Here is a 16,604-nt window from a genome sequence, read left to right as displayed (position 1 = left end):
CCCCACCCCCCGGCCCCCCACCTGCCCCATCCACTGCCCTCGCAGGGATACAGGGGGCAGAGCCCACGCAGCGCACCTGCCTGTTTCCCTTCTGGGGGCAGGTATTTTCTAAGCACCGCTGAGCACTGCAGAAGAGGGGCCAGGAGCTCCGGGCAAGGCAGTGAGCAGGGAAGAGACTTGGGAGACCTGGGCCCCACAAGGACAACCTTGAGGAGGTCTCTGGGGGTCTCTCTGGGCAGCTGAACTCTCTCAATGCCTACCCTGGGGAGGGTCAAGGTGAGAAAGGAGGCCCAAGGTGACCAGGGGACAGGGTGTGGGGAGGTGAGTCAGGCCTGCACCCGCAGTGTTGAGGTTGACCCTTCCCCAGATGTGGGCTGACCAAGAGGGCCCTTGTTCTGATCCAGGGGCTCTTCTCCCCAGTTCTCAGGGACTTATCTGAGGGTCCCGAAAGGTTAAACCCACATAGCCCACATCAACATCTGCGTAGGCCCTGGGGACCCCTGGAGCGGCCCCCAATTCCAAGGATTATGTGGGTGGGTCTGTGTGTGTGTGTAGGGGACCTGGGGTTGGAAAGCCTACTGCTGCATATGGCTTTGTAAGACCCCTGGCTGGATGATTCTACCTGTTTCCGAGGGGAAGAGAATGGGCCTCACCCACTGGTAGCCGGGGGGAGCCGGAGCGGTCTGTTGGAACAGTTCGGGCTTCGCCCAAGGCAGGATGAGGTAAAAGCCTGAACCTCAGCCTCCTCCCTCCCTTCTGCCAGCCCCCCTCCCAGGACAGGCCGCAGGCTCTTCTTCTGGGCCGGCTGTCAGGGTGGAAGGGATCCAGGATACGCAGCAAGGGAGGGGGCTCCTCAGTAACCACGGGCTGGGCCGCTAAGCCAACTAGCAGAGTCACTTTGGGCCAGAGACTTCAGCTTTTCCTCATTAGTTAAATCAGGATCATTCTAATCCTTATCCTGTCGTGTTGCTGAAAGGATTAAATCAGATAATAGATAATATATTTAAACTGCCCTGCCCAGTGTCTGGCATGTGGTTAGAGCTCAATAAAAGAAGCGTTAATTCAGTGCTAACCCCGCTGCCCAGGGGGTTCTGCAAACCCCTCAAACCGCACCAGTTCTATCTGGTTCCTGTGAGGCTGGCCCCCAAAGTGGGAAGGGTGGAGGAGGCTGCCGTGGGTGGGGGCGGGGCGGTCAGTGGTGAAAAGATGCAGTGGGACAAATAGGACAGGTGTGCCTAGAAGCCAGGGCCACCTATACCCGGGCAAGCTCCAGGCTGGCTGGGTTCCAGAACAGAGGGAGAGACAAGTATGGCATAATGTAGGGTGAGAAGCCACAGTGTAGTTTCTCATCCCACAAGGAAGCTTGGATCCTGCCCCGCTGAGTGATTGAAGGAATGATTTAGAAATTGTTCCAGTAAAATCCCACGTGGAACCTGAAAGTCTGACCACACCGCACCTCTAAACAGGGCGGGGCACTCTGGACCCCTTCCGGGCCTTTTCTGCTGCCTTTTTAGAACTTTCCACCCTTTGCCCTCGTACCCCTTCTATGTTTCCCCTCACTCTTTCCAGCTCAGCCTACTCCTCCTCCAGCTTCTAGGGCTAGGGAGGCTGGGTTCTGGAAGCTAAGACTCCCTTCCTTGGCAGCACCCAGAGGGGCTCCTGTTGAATGCAAAACACTAAGGGTTAACTCTGGCAAGTCCTTCTGCCCCAGGAATGGTGTGCAAGTCCACCCCTGGCCCCGGGAAGCCCGGCCGAGGCAAAGCTACCGCCTTCTTGGCCTCTCTCCACGGCTCCTCAAGGTCCAGACCCAACGGACCCACCCAAGCCCCTGGCCTGCGGCAGAAACAGATGTAGGGTTTAAATCAGACCAGGGACTTGGGGGCTCTCCCAGCATCTCCACTCCCCAAAAGGGGCTGGGATTGACCATGTGGTAGATGAAATCAAAAATAAGAAAAAGCTAGCAAAACACTGTTCCCTTTCCCTGGGAAGCCCAACTCTCTGTGCTGACCCCCACTGCCCCCAGTGGGGCTGGGGGGGTGGGGGGCCCTTGCCAGAGCAGGTCTCCAGGGTGTGTCTCAGCGCGGAGACACAGGAGGAGGGGGAGGAGGAAGAGAGAAAAGCGTGTGAAAGAGAATGACACAGGAGCAGGGAAGGTGAGTCAGGCTGTGCCGGCAAGAAGCCAGGAGCAGGGCCTGGGAGGGGAGGCAGGCGGGAGGCCCCTCTTCCCCTCTGGTGGGGACGGGGGGCCTGGGGTAATGGCGGAACAGGACTTGATTTCTCCTCTCCCTGCCTCATGCAGTGACATGGCTCGGGTCAGCCTAGAACCTGAAGCCTGGGGAGACTCGGAGGACCCTTCCCGGGGGGAGGCAGGGCCAGCAATGCAGGATCTGCTTGTCCCCAGGCAGCCTCTTAACGACAGCCCCGTCCCTTCCAGGATGATTCTTTCTTGCCACTGCACCACAGGGCTGCCCATATGCACCCAGCCCTGGTCGGCTCTCTCCTCAGAGTATTTTCTTTCCAACACTCAACCCCCAAGCCAGGCACACAGATGCTGGCCCTAACGATCCTTCTTCACCGCTCCTTTCGGTCCCATCCACTGGCCCCTGAGCCCTAAGCTGGACACCCTGCAGCTCACTCTCTGGTCCTGCCCTCTCTCCAACCCCTCCTCATCTCCCTCCGCAGCTGCTCCACAGCTTCCGGGGTCCTTGTCCCATTCAAGCTGACCATCTCCCTCTCCATCCTACCCATGTGCAGAACAAGCTCAAGCCCCCCAAACTTCCAGAGAAGTCAGCTACTTGTACCAAGACCCTCCCAACCTCAGACCCTGGCCTGGGCAACAAGCACCTGTGGCCAAACCCAGGGCTTGAGGTCAGGACACCCAGTTCTGGTAAGCCCTCTGGGGGCAAGCTGTGGGGCAAGGCTTCCCTCTGGCTGGCCCATTTCCCTTTTGGTTGTCATGCCTCCCCGAGGGGGACGGGCCCCAGAACAACTTGTCTGGACCTCTCTAGTAGAGCACCCAAGTGTCTTTGCCATGGGCTGATGGGCTCCCCCAGAAGCAGTGCCAATTCCCATGGGACAGACACAGTCTCCGAGTTCCTGGGGTCCTGGCCAAAGGGGCCCAGGAAACAGTCCGCCTTGTGGAGTCCTCCCCACCTCTGGCCACCTGTGTTCTCTGGGTGTGCTTCTCACGTGTCCCCATGTTGTAATAACTGTGGGTGAGGGTGGTCTGTCCTTCCCAGCAGGATGTGAGCTCCCTGGGGGCTGGGGCCTGTCCTGTTCGTCTCTTGTCCTCCGTGTCTAACACAGGTAGGGTACATTTATGGATGTGCCTAGTAAGATCTATTCCAGGATTGGGACAGTCCCACAACCCAGGTTGGAGGGAAATGGCACTCAAGTCGGGTTCCCCCCTGATCTCCCAGGCATCCCCCCTCCCCGACGCCCAGGCAGACAAATGTTGTAAATGGCTCCAGCCCTGCCTCCCCTGGCCTCAGCAGGCTCCCAAGCCCGTATGGGCTGGTAACTCCTGAGAGTGATTGTTGGTACCTGGGGGCAGCTCTGCCCCGCGTGCTGGTCAAGGCGGGTATGTCTGGACCTTCTGAACTTGTCATCGTGCTCTTCTTAGCTCCAGGTCCTTGTGGGAGACCGCCCTTTGGAGTGTTCGGGGCTGGGGTCTGCACAGACCTCCTGTGCACAGCTTCCCCACACCCACTCCCATCAGCTGGGGTTTGCTGCCCCAGATCATGCTTGTGAGCTATGAGCACCTGCTTCCCCATCCTCATCTCTCTTGGGAAAACTTTATGAATAACCACACCCTTTGGCTCCACACACTCTCGTCCTGGCCCCAGGAGCCCTGGATCATCACCCCGCCCTGCCCTGCACCAGCTACCTTATCCCAGTCCACCACTTTGAGCTTTGGCTCCATCCAAGGGTCTGTCTTCTGAGTGTTTGCAGAGGTCACAGTCCCATTCTCCACAGAGCCCTGGGGAGAGAAGATACAGGTGATTACCTACAGTTCTGGGTGGGGGTGGGGGGCTGGGGGAGAAGGGAGCAGGGAGCCGCCCCGCGGCGCGTGGCGAGAGCCCCACACTGGGGCAGGGCGGGGGTGGGCGGGTAGGGTGGAAATCAAGGACACTGAGTGCATTTGAAAATAGGTAGACGCTGATTGTGTTATTCTCTGTACTTTTCTTCTCCTGTTAAAAAAATAATTTCTGCCACAACAAGAGGGAGACAGATACGGGAGAGAAAAGAAGCTTGGCAGAGAGGCGGTAGGGAAGTGAGAGCCATCAGTGGCTTCGCTGTGGGCAAGGGGACTCCTGCCAGTCTCTCTCTCTCTAGGTCCCTGGCAGGTGTCAGGCAAAGGGAATCACAGGGTGGCACTCTGGGTACCTGGCAGCCTCACTGTGTCATGCTGATGACTATACCAGCTCCCTCCCTTCCTGGTAAGATCATGCCAGAGCCCGTGCTGGGGCATCTAGGACCACCTGCCCATCAGAAAGGCAGCAGAGAGAGGGAGACGGTCCCTCCAGGAACTCCCATGCCTGGGTCAGCAGCCGTACATGGGGCAGAACTGGCAGAGAGGTGCCCAGATGGGCTCAAGGTGAAACTGAAGTCACAAAGAAGCCAAGTCAGAAGGAAATGGAATGTACTGGGAAGGTCACATAGCTGCAGCTGGCCCTGACGTCACACGGGGTGAGGCCGGGGAGGGCAGGCGGGTGCATAGGTGAAACTCACGTCTTTGTGCAGGAAAGGGGGGCGGGGAGAGCCCTTGCCAAGGGGAGACCTGCCTGGGACTAAGGGGAACCGTGGTGCTGGTGGCCATGGCAGGGCCCTTGGAAGCAGGGTACTGGCAAGAACCGAGGAGGCTGGGGCGCCGGGGTGGCTCAGTCGGTTGGGCGACTGCCTTCGGCTCAGGTCGTGATCCTGGAGTCCCGGGATCGAGTCCCGCGTCGGGCTCCCTGCTCAGCGGGGGGTCTGCTTCTCCCTCTGACCCTCTTCCCTCTCATGCTCTCTGTCTCTCATTCTCTCTCTCTCAAATAAATAAATAAATAAATAAATAAATAAATAAATCTTTAAAAAAATAATAATAATTTCTTTAGGGCGCCTGGGTGGCTCAGTTGTTAAGCGACTGCCTTCGGCTCAGGTCACGATCCTGGAGTCCCGGGATCGAGTCCCGCATCGGGCTCCCTGCTCGGCAGGGAGCCTGCTTCTCCCTCTGACCCTCTTCCCTCTCGTGCTCTCTGTCTCTCATTCTCTCTCTCTCAAATAAATAAATAAAATCTTTAAAAAAAAAAAAAAAGGAACCGAGGAGGCTGTTTGGAAAGCTCTTTGGGGTTTCTATTGGCACAATCCTTACAGTTTTGCTTCCAAATGAACCAAGAGAACCTGGTGGTGACAATGATGCTAGCCTTTTTCTGGGGGAAACCCATATTAACCCAAGTAAAAGTAGGCTTTCTGTCTTGCGGTTGATAGCTCAGTAGCTTAGTCTGGGCCACCATGCTGATACTTGAATTCTTTAAAAAGGCATCTTGGATGACCTCTTAAGGACAAAGAAGAGTGGGTTTTATAGCATATCCTACAATGAAACTCCCTAAGTATCCGATATAAATGTCCTATAATACACCTGTCCCTTCTAGTTCCGTTCTAGCCTCAAAATATCCCAGCGCGCCCCCTATCACTGAGGTATAGATCCTCCCTCCCTCCTGGATAGTCGTTTTCTCCTGGGCACCCCAAATCCTTTCTTAAGTAAGGTAGTCTGATCCTTCTCTGCACCATCCCCACCCCCATCCCCACACATCCCAAACAGGGCAGGGGAGTGGTCATCCCACGGATTAGCATTTAATGTTTTTGTGCTAGGCTTTTCAGACATCCCTGAAGAGCAGACACAGATCTGTTTGGGGCCCAGCCACCTGAACAACGACGAAGCAGAGGAAAGGGCCGTCCCCTCACAGCACGGGGCACGGAGCACCCATCTATCCAACCCATGTTTCTGCTCACTCAAGTCTGGACTGTTCTCTGAGAATTCCAGTCCCTGGAAAAGTCCTCCTTCTGCCCACCTGGCTGCCTCCGGTTTTCCAGGGATCGCTCCTGGTTCCTTCCCTCTAGAACTGTGCACACTTTTTCTTTTTCACCGGCCAGCCTGACACATATTTGAGGACAGCCCACAGCCCACCCCCTGCCACTGGCCTTTCCCCAAGACCCTCTGAGGACACAACAGGGTCTCTAAGCATAAGGATTGGCCCGCTGTTCCTCTTCCATGGCAGATGTGATGGGACCAGCACAGAGCTCAGCAGGGCTCATGCCTCCCTGGCATGGAATGTCATGGGAGCTGAGCTCCCACCGGCCCTTTGGGCGGCCCTCCTGTGCACTCATTCGCTTAGCTTATGGCCACCTGGAGCCTTTTGTATGGGCTGCTGCTGCTGGCATCGTGTGCACAGCTAATGTGGTCCAGGAGGTGATTTGGACCTGCATGCCTGTTCACTGGACAGCCCTGAAAGATGTGTGATGACTGGACGCCCAGAACAGTGATGGGGCGGGGCGGGGGTGGGTGGGTAGCAGGCAACGGAAAACAGAGAAAGCCTGGAAATGAGATCTGCCACGGGAAGTCTGCAGGGACAGGAAGCCTTGGCCCCATACCAGCTTCCTCTCTGGGGCTGATGGTCTCCATGCAATACCACTGTGGCCTCCTGCCTCCTCTCCCAGGTCTTCCCTCCCACACGGCTTTCCTCCATTCGCCCATCGACACACGTTTGAGCACCCAGGATGTGACAGAGCATCAGCCCAGAAGACGCTCTCTCTGACCCTGGCCCCATTCCTGGCCTCTGGAGAATGTTCCCAACTGCGCACATCATAGTCTGACCCCAAAGCCCCGCTGTCCCCTCTGACGCCACTTCCTAAAAGTGAACATAGCATCATCCCCTATAAGTCGGCTTATGGGTGACCTCCCTATACTTAAAATCTTTCCCCTGTATTCCCAAACTGCTCTGCTGTTATACCCTTGGATGAACCCTAATTTTTCCCTCTAGCCAGTATTTTCCTTCTCAAATGTCATCTTCCCAGGATGATGACAAAGATTAATATTCACGGGGCGCCTGGGTGGCTCAGTCGTTAAGCATCTGCCTTCAGCTCAGGTCATGATCCCAGGGTCCTGGGATCAAGCCCGGCATCCGGCTCCCTGCTCAGCGGGAAGCCTGGTTCTCCCTCTCCCACTCCCCCTGCTTGTGTTCCTGCTCTCGCTCTCGCTCTCTGTGTCAAATAAATAAATAAAATCTTAAGAAAAAAAAGATTAATATTCACAAATGCTTACTATGTACCCAGCTTGTCATCATCCTAGCAACTGTATGAACAACTGTATGACCTCTTCATTTTCCAGTGTTTAAAAAATCATACTTTCCACGTGTCCCACTGCCCCCATTGGTTATTTATAATTTCCTGTCTCTTGCTGTTTTTTGTATGTTTGGGTGATTACCTTGTTTGTCCAATGGTGTTATAGATTCCAATAGGGCAGGATACGTTTCCTCTTTCTTAGCGTGCCTAGGATGGGCTCCTAAAAATCCTAAATACTCTACTCATTCTTTCTTTCTTTCTTTTTTTTTTTTTTAAGATTTTATTTATTTGAGAGAGAGAGAGTGCAAGCATGAATTGGGGGAGGGGCAGAGGCAGAGGGAGAAGCAGACTCCCCGCAGAGCAGGGAGCCTGATGTGGGGCTCGATGCTGGGCTCAATCCCAGGACCCTGGGATCACGACCTGAGCCGAAGGCAGACGCTTAACCGACTGAGCCACCCAGGTGCCCCACTACTCATTATTTCTTGAGTGGGCCATGTGTCAATGTCCTTTGCCAAATGGCCAGGGTTCCCTGAGGCTTCTGCAGGACGGTGGGCTTGGCTGCTGAGGATAAAACCCTGGGGTTCTGCAGGGCTCCTGCTTCCTGGAAATGGAAGACAAATCTGCTTCTAGGAGAGAGGTGGCCCAGGACACTGAACACACCATCTTAAAATGCCACTTTGGATACGACAGTGCCCAGGTACCAGGGTCAAAGTTGCCATAATCTGGGCCATATATCCTTGGTGCCCTTTGGCCAAGTACAATGGGATAAGCAGAACTAAAATTGGCTCAGACTGATACAGGAGTGCTGGCCTTTTATTTTACCAAGTAAACATATTTTTAAAAATTATCATCAGCAGCATTTCATAAATGAAAGGAAATTTCCAGACCAAATAGGTAGGAAATGCATACTTCCAAAATAAAAGGCAGTTCTTCCTAAGGAAGGACATTTGGCAACTTTACACTGACATTTTTTTTTAAAAAAGGGTCCAATTTGCAAACATTTTTTAATGCAGAAAAATTACAACCTAAAATTTTGTTTTTAATTATTTTCTTGGTTCAAAGTAGCCAGTGTGGGTCTCTATAGACTACGAGGAACAGGAAGTACAGCAAATGTTCACTTGTTCCAGTTCTAAGGTTTTCTTTCTTTCTTTCTTTATCTTAGATTTATTTATTTATTTGGGAGAAAGAGAGTGGGGGGGAGGGGCAGATGGAGAGAATCTCCAAGCAGACTCCACGCTGAGTGTGGAGCCCCATGCGGGGCTCGATCCCACGACCCCGAGATCACGGCCTGGGCTGAAACCAAGACTGGGACGCTCAACCCACTGAGCCGCCCAGGCGCCCCACCCCTAAGGTTTTCTTAAAAATTGCTAAAAGCCCAGGTTCACAGACAGGTGTTGGCTTCCAGTGGAAACAATGGAACTCTGGAACAGTTCTTTTCGCTCATCTGGAAATATTCCAGGTGAAAGGAGAGAAGTGGGAAAGAGCCACGTCCACATGGCAGGGCTCACGGGGCTTGCATTCCCAGCCCCGAGCAGCTGGACATTCCCTCAGGACGGGACCCTTGAACCTTGGGCCAGACCCGCGCGAACGAAGGCTGGCATGGGGATACACTGCCCGTGCTCGCGGAGGGGGAGGAAAAGAGGGGGGCGGGGAAGGGAGCAGGCTCCACTTCCTCCTGTCCTTCTCTTCCCTCCTCCTGCCACCCCAGCTTAATCTCAACCTGAGAGCGAGGGAGCCACCAGGTAGCAATGTCGTGGGTGATATGCTCTTGGCAAATACATCCCAGACTGACCTTATATATAAGCAAGGTGCTCTCCGGGTGGCCTCATCGGGACCACACCCCTCCCTGGCAGAAGCCCAGGTTATTAATCACAAGGCTGTCCACACCTCTGGTCTGGGAGGAGACTTCAAGGAGAGTGAGGGCGAGCAGCACGTTGGTATGGCCAGGGGCAGACACACTCAGGCACCAGGATGTGTCCTCTAGCGGGTCTTTCATTAACCCTTTTTCTCAAGTCTCCTGTGGGATTTCAAAAGCTCTAAAAGGCTTCTCCACACACAAACAGGACGAAGCCCCTCCCGAAGATAGGCTCCCCTTCCCACTCTGGAGGCTGCTCCCATGTGACCCGGGGCACGGGGGATCCAGGAATGAGTCCTCCTGGGAGTCACTGCACCGCGCACACCGATCTGGGCCACATTTTCCAGCCTTCCATGCCCCAGTGTTTATTTTATAGTTGAGCCAGGCTCACCCTTGAATTCCACAGGCAAACACCATCCATGAATCAGAAGTGTGTAAAGGTCACTCCTGGGAACTAGGCTATAACGCAGGCTTTAAAAGATTTTTTTTTTTTTTTAAAGTTTCTTGGAAACTTCCACGATGCATTATTTAAAAGACTCTCCTGATCCTGGAAGCAAGCCCGAGAGATCTTTAAAAACCAAGAAAGTGCCAGAAAGCGAAGAACGCGTGCGTTCTTTTCCAGTGTCTGGAAATGGTTCTGCCTTTCGGTCGAATGCGTTTTCAGTATTCTGGTAAGCAAAGTTTGGTAAGCACTTTTGTGATCAGGCCCAAGGCTGTTGGGGAGAAGCCTGATGAGTGGAGCAGGGTGGCGCTGGGGCTGAAAGCATCTTGCTCTCCTCATACATTTCCCCGTGACTGTCTCCCAAGCCGGAACAGGGGGTAGCTCCATGTGGGTAGAGATCCCTCTGTCTTGCTCACCCCTAGGTCTCTAGTAACTGGCATGGGATCAGCATTCAAGGCTTACTGACTGATAGGATAATGAGTCGATGGTGGCCTGTTGAGGCTCTAGGGGCCCAGGCCTGGAGAGGCCACAGAAGTGTGGGCGGGGCAGGGAGACAGAGAGCTGCCCAAAGTCTTCCAAGGCCTGCGTGTACTTGGAGAGAGAAGGTCAACGTGTTCAAGAACGGCCAATGTGCTCAACCAAGGAGACTGGGTGGGCAGGCACTGCCCATTCTGAGGTGAGAGCCGCCGAACGTGCTGGGCACCATGGTGGGGACAGCAAGGAGGGCATTCTCTTCTCCTTGGGGCCTCCAGCCCCAGCGCAAAGCTGCAGGGAGAGAAGCCAGTGGGACAGCAGGGCAATGCCAGTTCCTCGCCCGTGGGGAGGCATTATCTCCTCTCGGCTCAGCCCAAGCCACAGATCTCCTCTCGTGGACACCACTGGCCCTTCCCCTGGGCTCCAGCCTCTGCCCTCTCTCAGCCTGAGTTTAGCACCCTCAGCTCCAAACTCACAGAGGACCCAGGAGTTATTCCTGCCAGCTCCCTAAGGTTCCGCCGGTGCCCTCAACACACCTGCCCCTCAAGGAGGCAGCCCTCAGGGGCAGCCTGGGGCGGCGGGGAGGAATCTGGGGCCAGCCTCTAGTTTCAGATGCTGCAGGTTCACCTCTAGACGGAGGGACCTGCTCTAGACCAGGCTCCATTATCAACTTGCTATGTGACCCTCGGACCAAGAAATTGCTTATCCCTGACAGGGCGCCCCGAATTCCTGCTCTGTCCCCAGAGGTCGGGCAGGTGACACCGATGAGTGAAGCAGGCAGGATGCGGTTCATAATGCAGACTCATTTTGTTTGCATAATAAACATGGAGGATATCCTTCACCTCCACAAGGAAAGATGCTCACTCTCATTTTGGAAACATGAGGTACCATGAAACAAAATAAACAAAACCATGAGGCACCCTTTTGCTAGAGAGGAAAGAAAGAAAGGAAATGCACTGAGAACAGTATTCAAAGGTCACTGTCCCTTGATCTTGAATGGAGTGGACTGCAGTGAACCAGAGGGGTCGTGCCCCATTAAAGGGGGCAGCCCTGACTTAGGTCCAGGTCAGGTAAGGTAGGAACTCAGGGTTGTAGACCTTCCAATTTCTTTTTTTTTTTTTTTTAAAGATTTTATTTATTTATTTGACGGAGAGAGAGACAGCGAGAGAGGGAACACAAGCAGGGGGAGTGGGAGAGGGAGAAGCAGGCTCCCCGCAGAGCAGGGAGCCCGATGCGGGGCTTGATCCCAGGACCCTGGAATCATGACCTGAGCCGAAGGCAGACGCTTAACGACTGAGCCACCCAGGCGCCCCCCGACCTTCCAATTTCTAAGAAAAGCTGGGAAAGCAGATTTTTATGGGAAATCTCCAGATTTTAAAATTTGCTTCGCATTTAAAACAAGCAAACAAACAAAAGATGTGGGCCAAACCAACCTGTCTGAATACAAACGTGGCCCTTGGTCTGCACGTTTGAAATGTCTGGGGGGGCCGCAGCCCTCCTGCCTCATGGTACAGCCACAGAGAAGGACCCGCCCCGGCAGGCAGGAGCCAGGGTTTTGTCCTCTCGTGCACTGCCCAGAACAGGGAGTCTAGGTGGGAGCCTGGGCTGCCCCCACATGGGGCAGGCCTACAGGGTCAGCCCGTAACGAGGCCCTGGGTGGGTTGGGTGCCAGAGCCCCAGCAAGGTTCAATGAGGGGTGACCCTCAGCCTCCTCCTCCCTCCAGCCTAGCAGAGAGGATTGGCTTCAAGAGGAAGCAGAAGTGGGTGGTAGATGCTGATTTCTTCTGGTTCTCTTTCCCCTTGTGTGACTGAAAAGGAGACAAAATCTGTGATGGGGAAGGAGTCTCGGTGGAGACACAGGCCACGCGCCAAGGACGTTACCTCCAGGGCCTCGCTTTCCGGTACAGAGGCCTGTTCTGGGTTGAACTTTGCCCCTCCCCACCCCACGCAAATTCATATGTTGAAATGCTGGCCCTCCAGTGTCTCAAAATGTGACCTTATTTTGAGGTAGGGCATTGTAGATGGGATTAGTTAAAATGAGGTCCTTAGGGGGGGCCTTAATCCTATATGATTTGTGTCCCTAGAAAAGGGTGAAATTTGGGGACAGACACCTTCTCAGGGAGAACACCGAGTGAAGATGAAGGCAGAGATAGAGATGAGGCATCGACAAGCCAAGAAACACCAGAGATTGCCCGCAAACCCCCCAGAAGCTAGGGAGAGGCCTGGAACCCACTCTCCCTCTCAGCCCTAGAAGGAACTAACCAACACCATGATCTAGGACTTCTAGCCTCTGGAACCCTGCGAACGTCAATCACTGGTGCCTAAGCCACCCAGTCTGTGGGACTCTGCAAGCCTAACAAGCTAACACCAGGCCTGAGCCAGTTCCCTCCGGGATCAAGACCGGCCGCAGAAGGAGAAGGAGCTCAACCAGGAGAGAAAACAACTGGGAGAGGCGTCCGGGGCCCTGTGGAGAAAGAGTCGGCCTCTCATCCTCTGCTGAGGGGGCTCCTCATCCTCCCAGCCTTCCTACCAGATCTGCCGGGGCAGCCCACACAGAGAGCCCTCGGTGGGGGAGACACGAGTCGAGGCACCGCCCCCTTCCTAGCCCTCTGTTCGCTGTCGCCGCCCCCTTCCTCGCCTTCCCCAGGGCCTGGAAAGTCACTCCTCGGTTTTCCCTATTCCGTTTTCAGAGGCAGGCTGAACTGGGAGCGGGGCCGGGAGGCAGGGGGTCAGGCAACCCGCCGCCCTCTCATTGGAAACCTTGGCCTACTTCGCCCTTCCCCCCTCCACTGGGGCGTGCGGCCCCTGGGACAGCCATGCCACGCCCATGGTGGCACCAACAGCAGCCCACACGTGTGGCTGGTGTCTCATTGGCATCCACACGACTCTCCCTGAGAGGCAGGCAGGAGGTATCCACAGATGGGGGAATTGGGGGGACACCGAGGGCTCAAATCACCGCTTCAAGAAGTCTCACGTGATGGCTGGGACAGCTAGACAGGAAACCACTTCTAGGGCTGTCCCGCCAAGGTTCTTCATGCCCCTCCTCTGCCTCCCCTGGGAGGGCTCCCGGGGTGGGGGTGGGGGGCCCAAGCCCCTGGCCCGGACTCTGCCTTAGCCCCCAGCCCTCCTCCAGGGAGGGTTTGCGTGCAGAGTGCCTGAGGGGGAGAGAAAAGAGAAGAACAACAGAAAGCCTGCACTCTGCATGACAAACAAACAAGCCGGCCCAGAGGCGGTGAAAGGCCGCAGTGTGCGGAGGGCGGGGGCGCAGGAGGCGGGGCCGGGGGGGGGGGCGGCTGCTGGCATAAAGGAATGTTGTTCAGGAAAGCCGGGGCTGGGCACCCAGGGATGGACAGATGGCCTTTTATCCCGCAGCCTGGGTTTGGCCTGAAAACCCTTTCTCTGAAATGAGACGGTGCCTAGGCCTTGTGTCCAGCTGCCCCCAGCGTCTAGAGGCCCAAAGGCGGGCAGGGGCTCCGGGCGCCCCACGTGCCTGGGCAGCACACGGTCCTGGGCAGGTAGGAAGGTGCAGGCCTGGCTGAGGAGGACGGAGCAGAGCCTCAGCAGCATCGAGAGTCCTCCTTCTGTGCTAGTTAACAAGCCCACCCCCGGGGCCTCTGGGGACCACTAGCTGCTGTCAGTAGCTAGAGCTTTGGGACTAAAAATGAAGGCAGCAGGATCTACTCGCTTTCATTTCTAATAAGCTGCCCTCTGCCAAACTAGGTCCAAATCAGAAGCCAGGCCTGTCCTTACAACGTTTCAAACGCAGCTTTTCTGTACAGGACAAACAAACAAACAAAAACAAGAATAATACGTGGCAAGTGACAAGGCCTTCCAGAAGCACCCCCCTTCTTGCCCACCCAGGATGCCTGCAAGGAGAATAGCTGTGCCGGCAGCTACCTTGTGTTCATGATAGGAATACGGGAGGAGGAGAGAAAGCGAGCAGGAAGTGTGTGCCTGACATGGGGCCAACTTCTCCTGCTCAGGAGATGTGCGGGGTACGGACAGGACAGTCCCAGCCTCCTGGGTCCTTGCCATCAGTTCTCCTGGTGTCGCTTCTCCTCATGGCCTGATCCCCCCTTGGAGGACGTCACCAGCGACCTCGTCACGGGAAGCAGAAGCCAGTCTAGGTGGGCAATCCAGGACATCAGGAAAGGGGGCCAGTGGATTAAAAATACTAAATCACTCTTCAAACCCCTCCAGAGTACACACACACACAAGTTTTCAGGCTGTTAAGTTGATTCTCTACTAGCCCCTGCCATGGACCATCTGCATCCACAGGGCGCCTTTCTTCTCTAGCCTCTGACCTTGCATTATGGCACCATTTCTAGGAAGGCACCAAGAGTCAAGTGGACACGTGGTTTTTTTTTTTTTTCAATGAAAGCCTGACTCTGGGATTTGGAGCAGCTGGGAGCCCGGGGTTGGGTGGGGGTGATGTGGGCTTGGCCAGGGTGGACAAGAGGAGCTCTCTGAGGCTCCCCTCCTCAGTCCTGCCTTACAAAATCCTGCCCGGCGCCGTAGCGCCTGGGTTTCGACTCTGATGAGCAGCATCAGCAGCCTACAGGAAATGAGTTCCTCAGAATCCCTTTTGTGGTTTGATAGGACGTTTCTAGACTGTTGTCTCTCAAAACTTAGACCTCAAGGCACCTCAGGGCAGGCTTATAGAATGTGCTATGCACAAGGGAAATACATTTAAAATGTATTATCCCCTCACTGGCCCAACTTCTATGTTAAAATACATTTTGGTTGATCATATAACACTCCAATCCGTAAGGATTATCCTCAAAATACTATATTTTGCTGCTTTTATTTTATTTTTTTAAAAGATTTTATTTATTTATTTGAAAGAGACAGAAACAGAGAGTGAGCAGGAGCAGGTGGGAGGAGCAGAGAGAGAAGGAGAGGGAGAAGCAGACTCCCTGCTGAGCAGGGAGCCCAACAAGGAGCTCAATCCCAGGACCTTGAGGTCACGACCTAAGCCGAAGGCAGATGCTTAACCGACTGAGTCACCTAGTTGCCCCTATTTTGCTGTTTTTAAAAGGAGAAACAAAACCACTGTTTACAAATGACTCCATATATCACTATCCCAGAAACAATATTCCTAAATTTTCCTTTTATAATCTATTAGTTTAAGAGAGATAACTCACTTGTTCTCATCACTGGTTACAAAATGGCAGATGATTATATTGCCAAAAACATGAGAAGGCACTGAACTGTTTTGTAAGCAAAACAGAACAACCACCCCAAAAATTGACCTGCCTCACACCTGCTACTTTTTACGGATTCCAACCTGATTCAAACAATTCCCTCTCCCCGCGCCTGGACCTGGAATTTTCTTGAGGATGTTTATGTTCAGAGAGGTTGACTGTCTTGTCTCCAGTGGGAGGGTTAATTCTAGAACACAAGATTGTTGGACTCTGAGCCTGTGTCTTCTTTTCCACTCTCATTTAACCTAATTCCAAACCCAATGCACATCTCTTAAACTAGCAGAATCGCCAGTTAACAGCCCTAGAACGGGTGTCTCCTGGTGATCGATGGCCTATACTCCCTGTTTTATGCTCATTAAACACTGTGTTTATACTTGTCACTATAAGGTGCTTTAGCCCAGGGGATGATGTCCTTGAACAACCCCAGGGCAAGTTGTCCTTCTGGGTGGTCAGTGCCTCTCTGATATAGCTACCACTCAGGGACATCACTTAAATACACAATCTGGTGTGGTCAAGGGCAAGAAGGAGCTATTTGTGAACAACACAGGGATACCAGCTTCCTGGACCAGAGTCACCAGATTAGGATGTCATTATCCTAGAGAGAGATACCTTTCAACTCTAGGCCACAGCTCTAGACCAATGCTGCCCCATAGAATTTTCTGCACATGATGGAAATGTTCTAGATCTGTGCTGTCCAATACAGGAGCCACTAGGCCCATATGTCTATGGAGCACCTGAAATGTGGCTCATGTAACTGAAGTACTGAATTTTAATTTTATTTAATTTCAATTAATTTTAAATTAAATAGCCACATGTGGTAAGCAGCTGCCATATTGGAGAGCACAGCTCTGCACTCATATATTCAACTACTATTTGAAATCTCAACCTGGGTATTTCCTTGGCATTGCAAACCTAATGTGGCCCCAGTGGACTCTGATTACCTCATCCCAAACCTGGGTCTCCACCCCAGTAATCATCATTTCCATATATTGAGCCACCCAGTTGCTCAAGTCACCTTGGCATCATCCTCAATTCTTTCCCTTACTCCCAGCATTTAATCCATCAGCAACTTATAATGGTTCCACCTCCAAGACATTTCCAATGCCTATCCACTTCCTTTTGTCTCAATGGCAGCTCTGTCAACAGTAGCAATGTTAGGTCTCTTCCTGCTTCCACTCTTGACCCCCTTCAACCTACCCTCCACATGGCAGCCAGAACAACCCAGTAAAATACAGACCAACTTTGTCAGTCTCCCACTTAAAATCTTCCAGCCCATTGTTCTCAGGACAAAATCTAAACCCCCTAA

The 16,604-nt window shown here is 53.7% G+C and overlaps 1 protein-coding gene across 1 annotated transcript in view; it reads right to left on the bottom strand.

Moving 5' to 3' along the window:
• FA2H (fatty acid 2-hydroxylase) overlaps window positions 1-16,604 on the bottom strand; it is a 47,971-nt gene that overhangs the window by 17,912 nt on the left and 13,455 nt on the right. The window contains exon 2 of the mRNA XM_006744401.3: window positions 3,887-3,979. Coding sequence (XP_006744464.2) covers window positions 3,887-3,979 — 93 coding nt within the window. The remainder of the gene's footprint in view (window positions 1-3,886; window positions 3,980-16,604) is intronic.

Source organism: Leptonychotes weddellii, chromosome 16, assembly GCF_054177405.1.
Source record: "Leptonychotes weddellii isolate Sample4059 chromosome 16, ASM5417740v2, whole genome shotgun sequence".
NCBI classification, from domain to species: Eukaryota; Metazoa; Chordata; class Mammalia; order Carnivora; family Phocidae; genus Leptonychotes; species Leptonychotes weddellii.
This window is presented reverse-complemented; position numbering and strand designations above follow the sequence as displayed.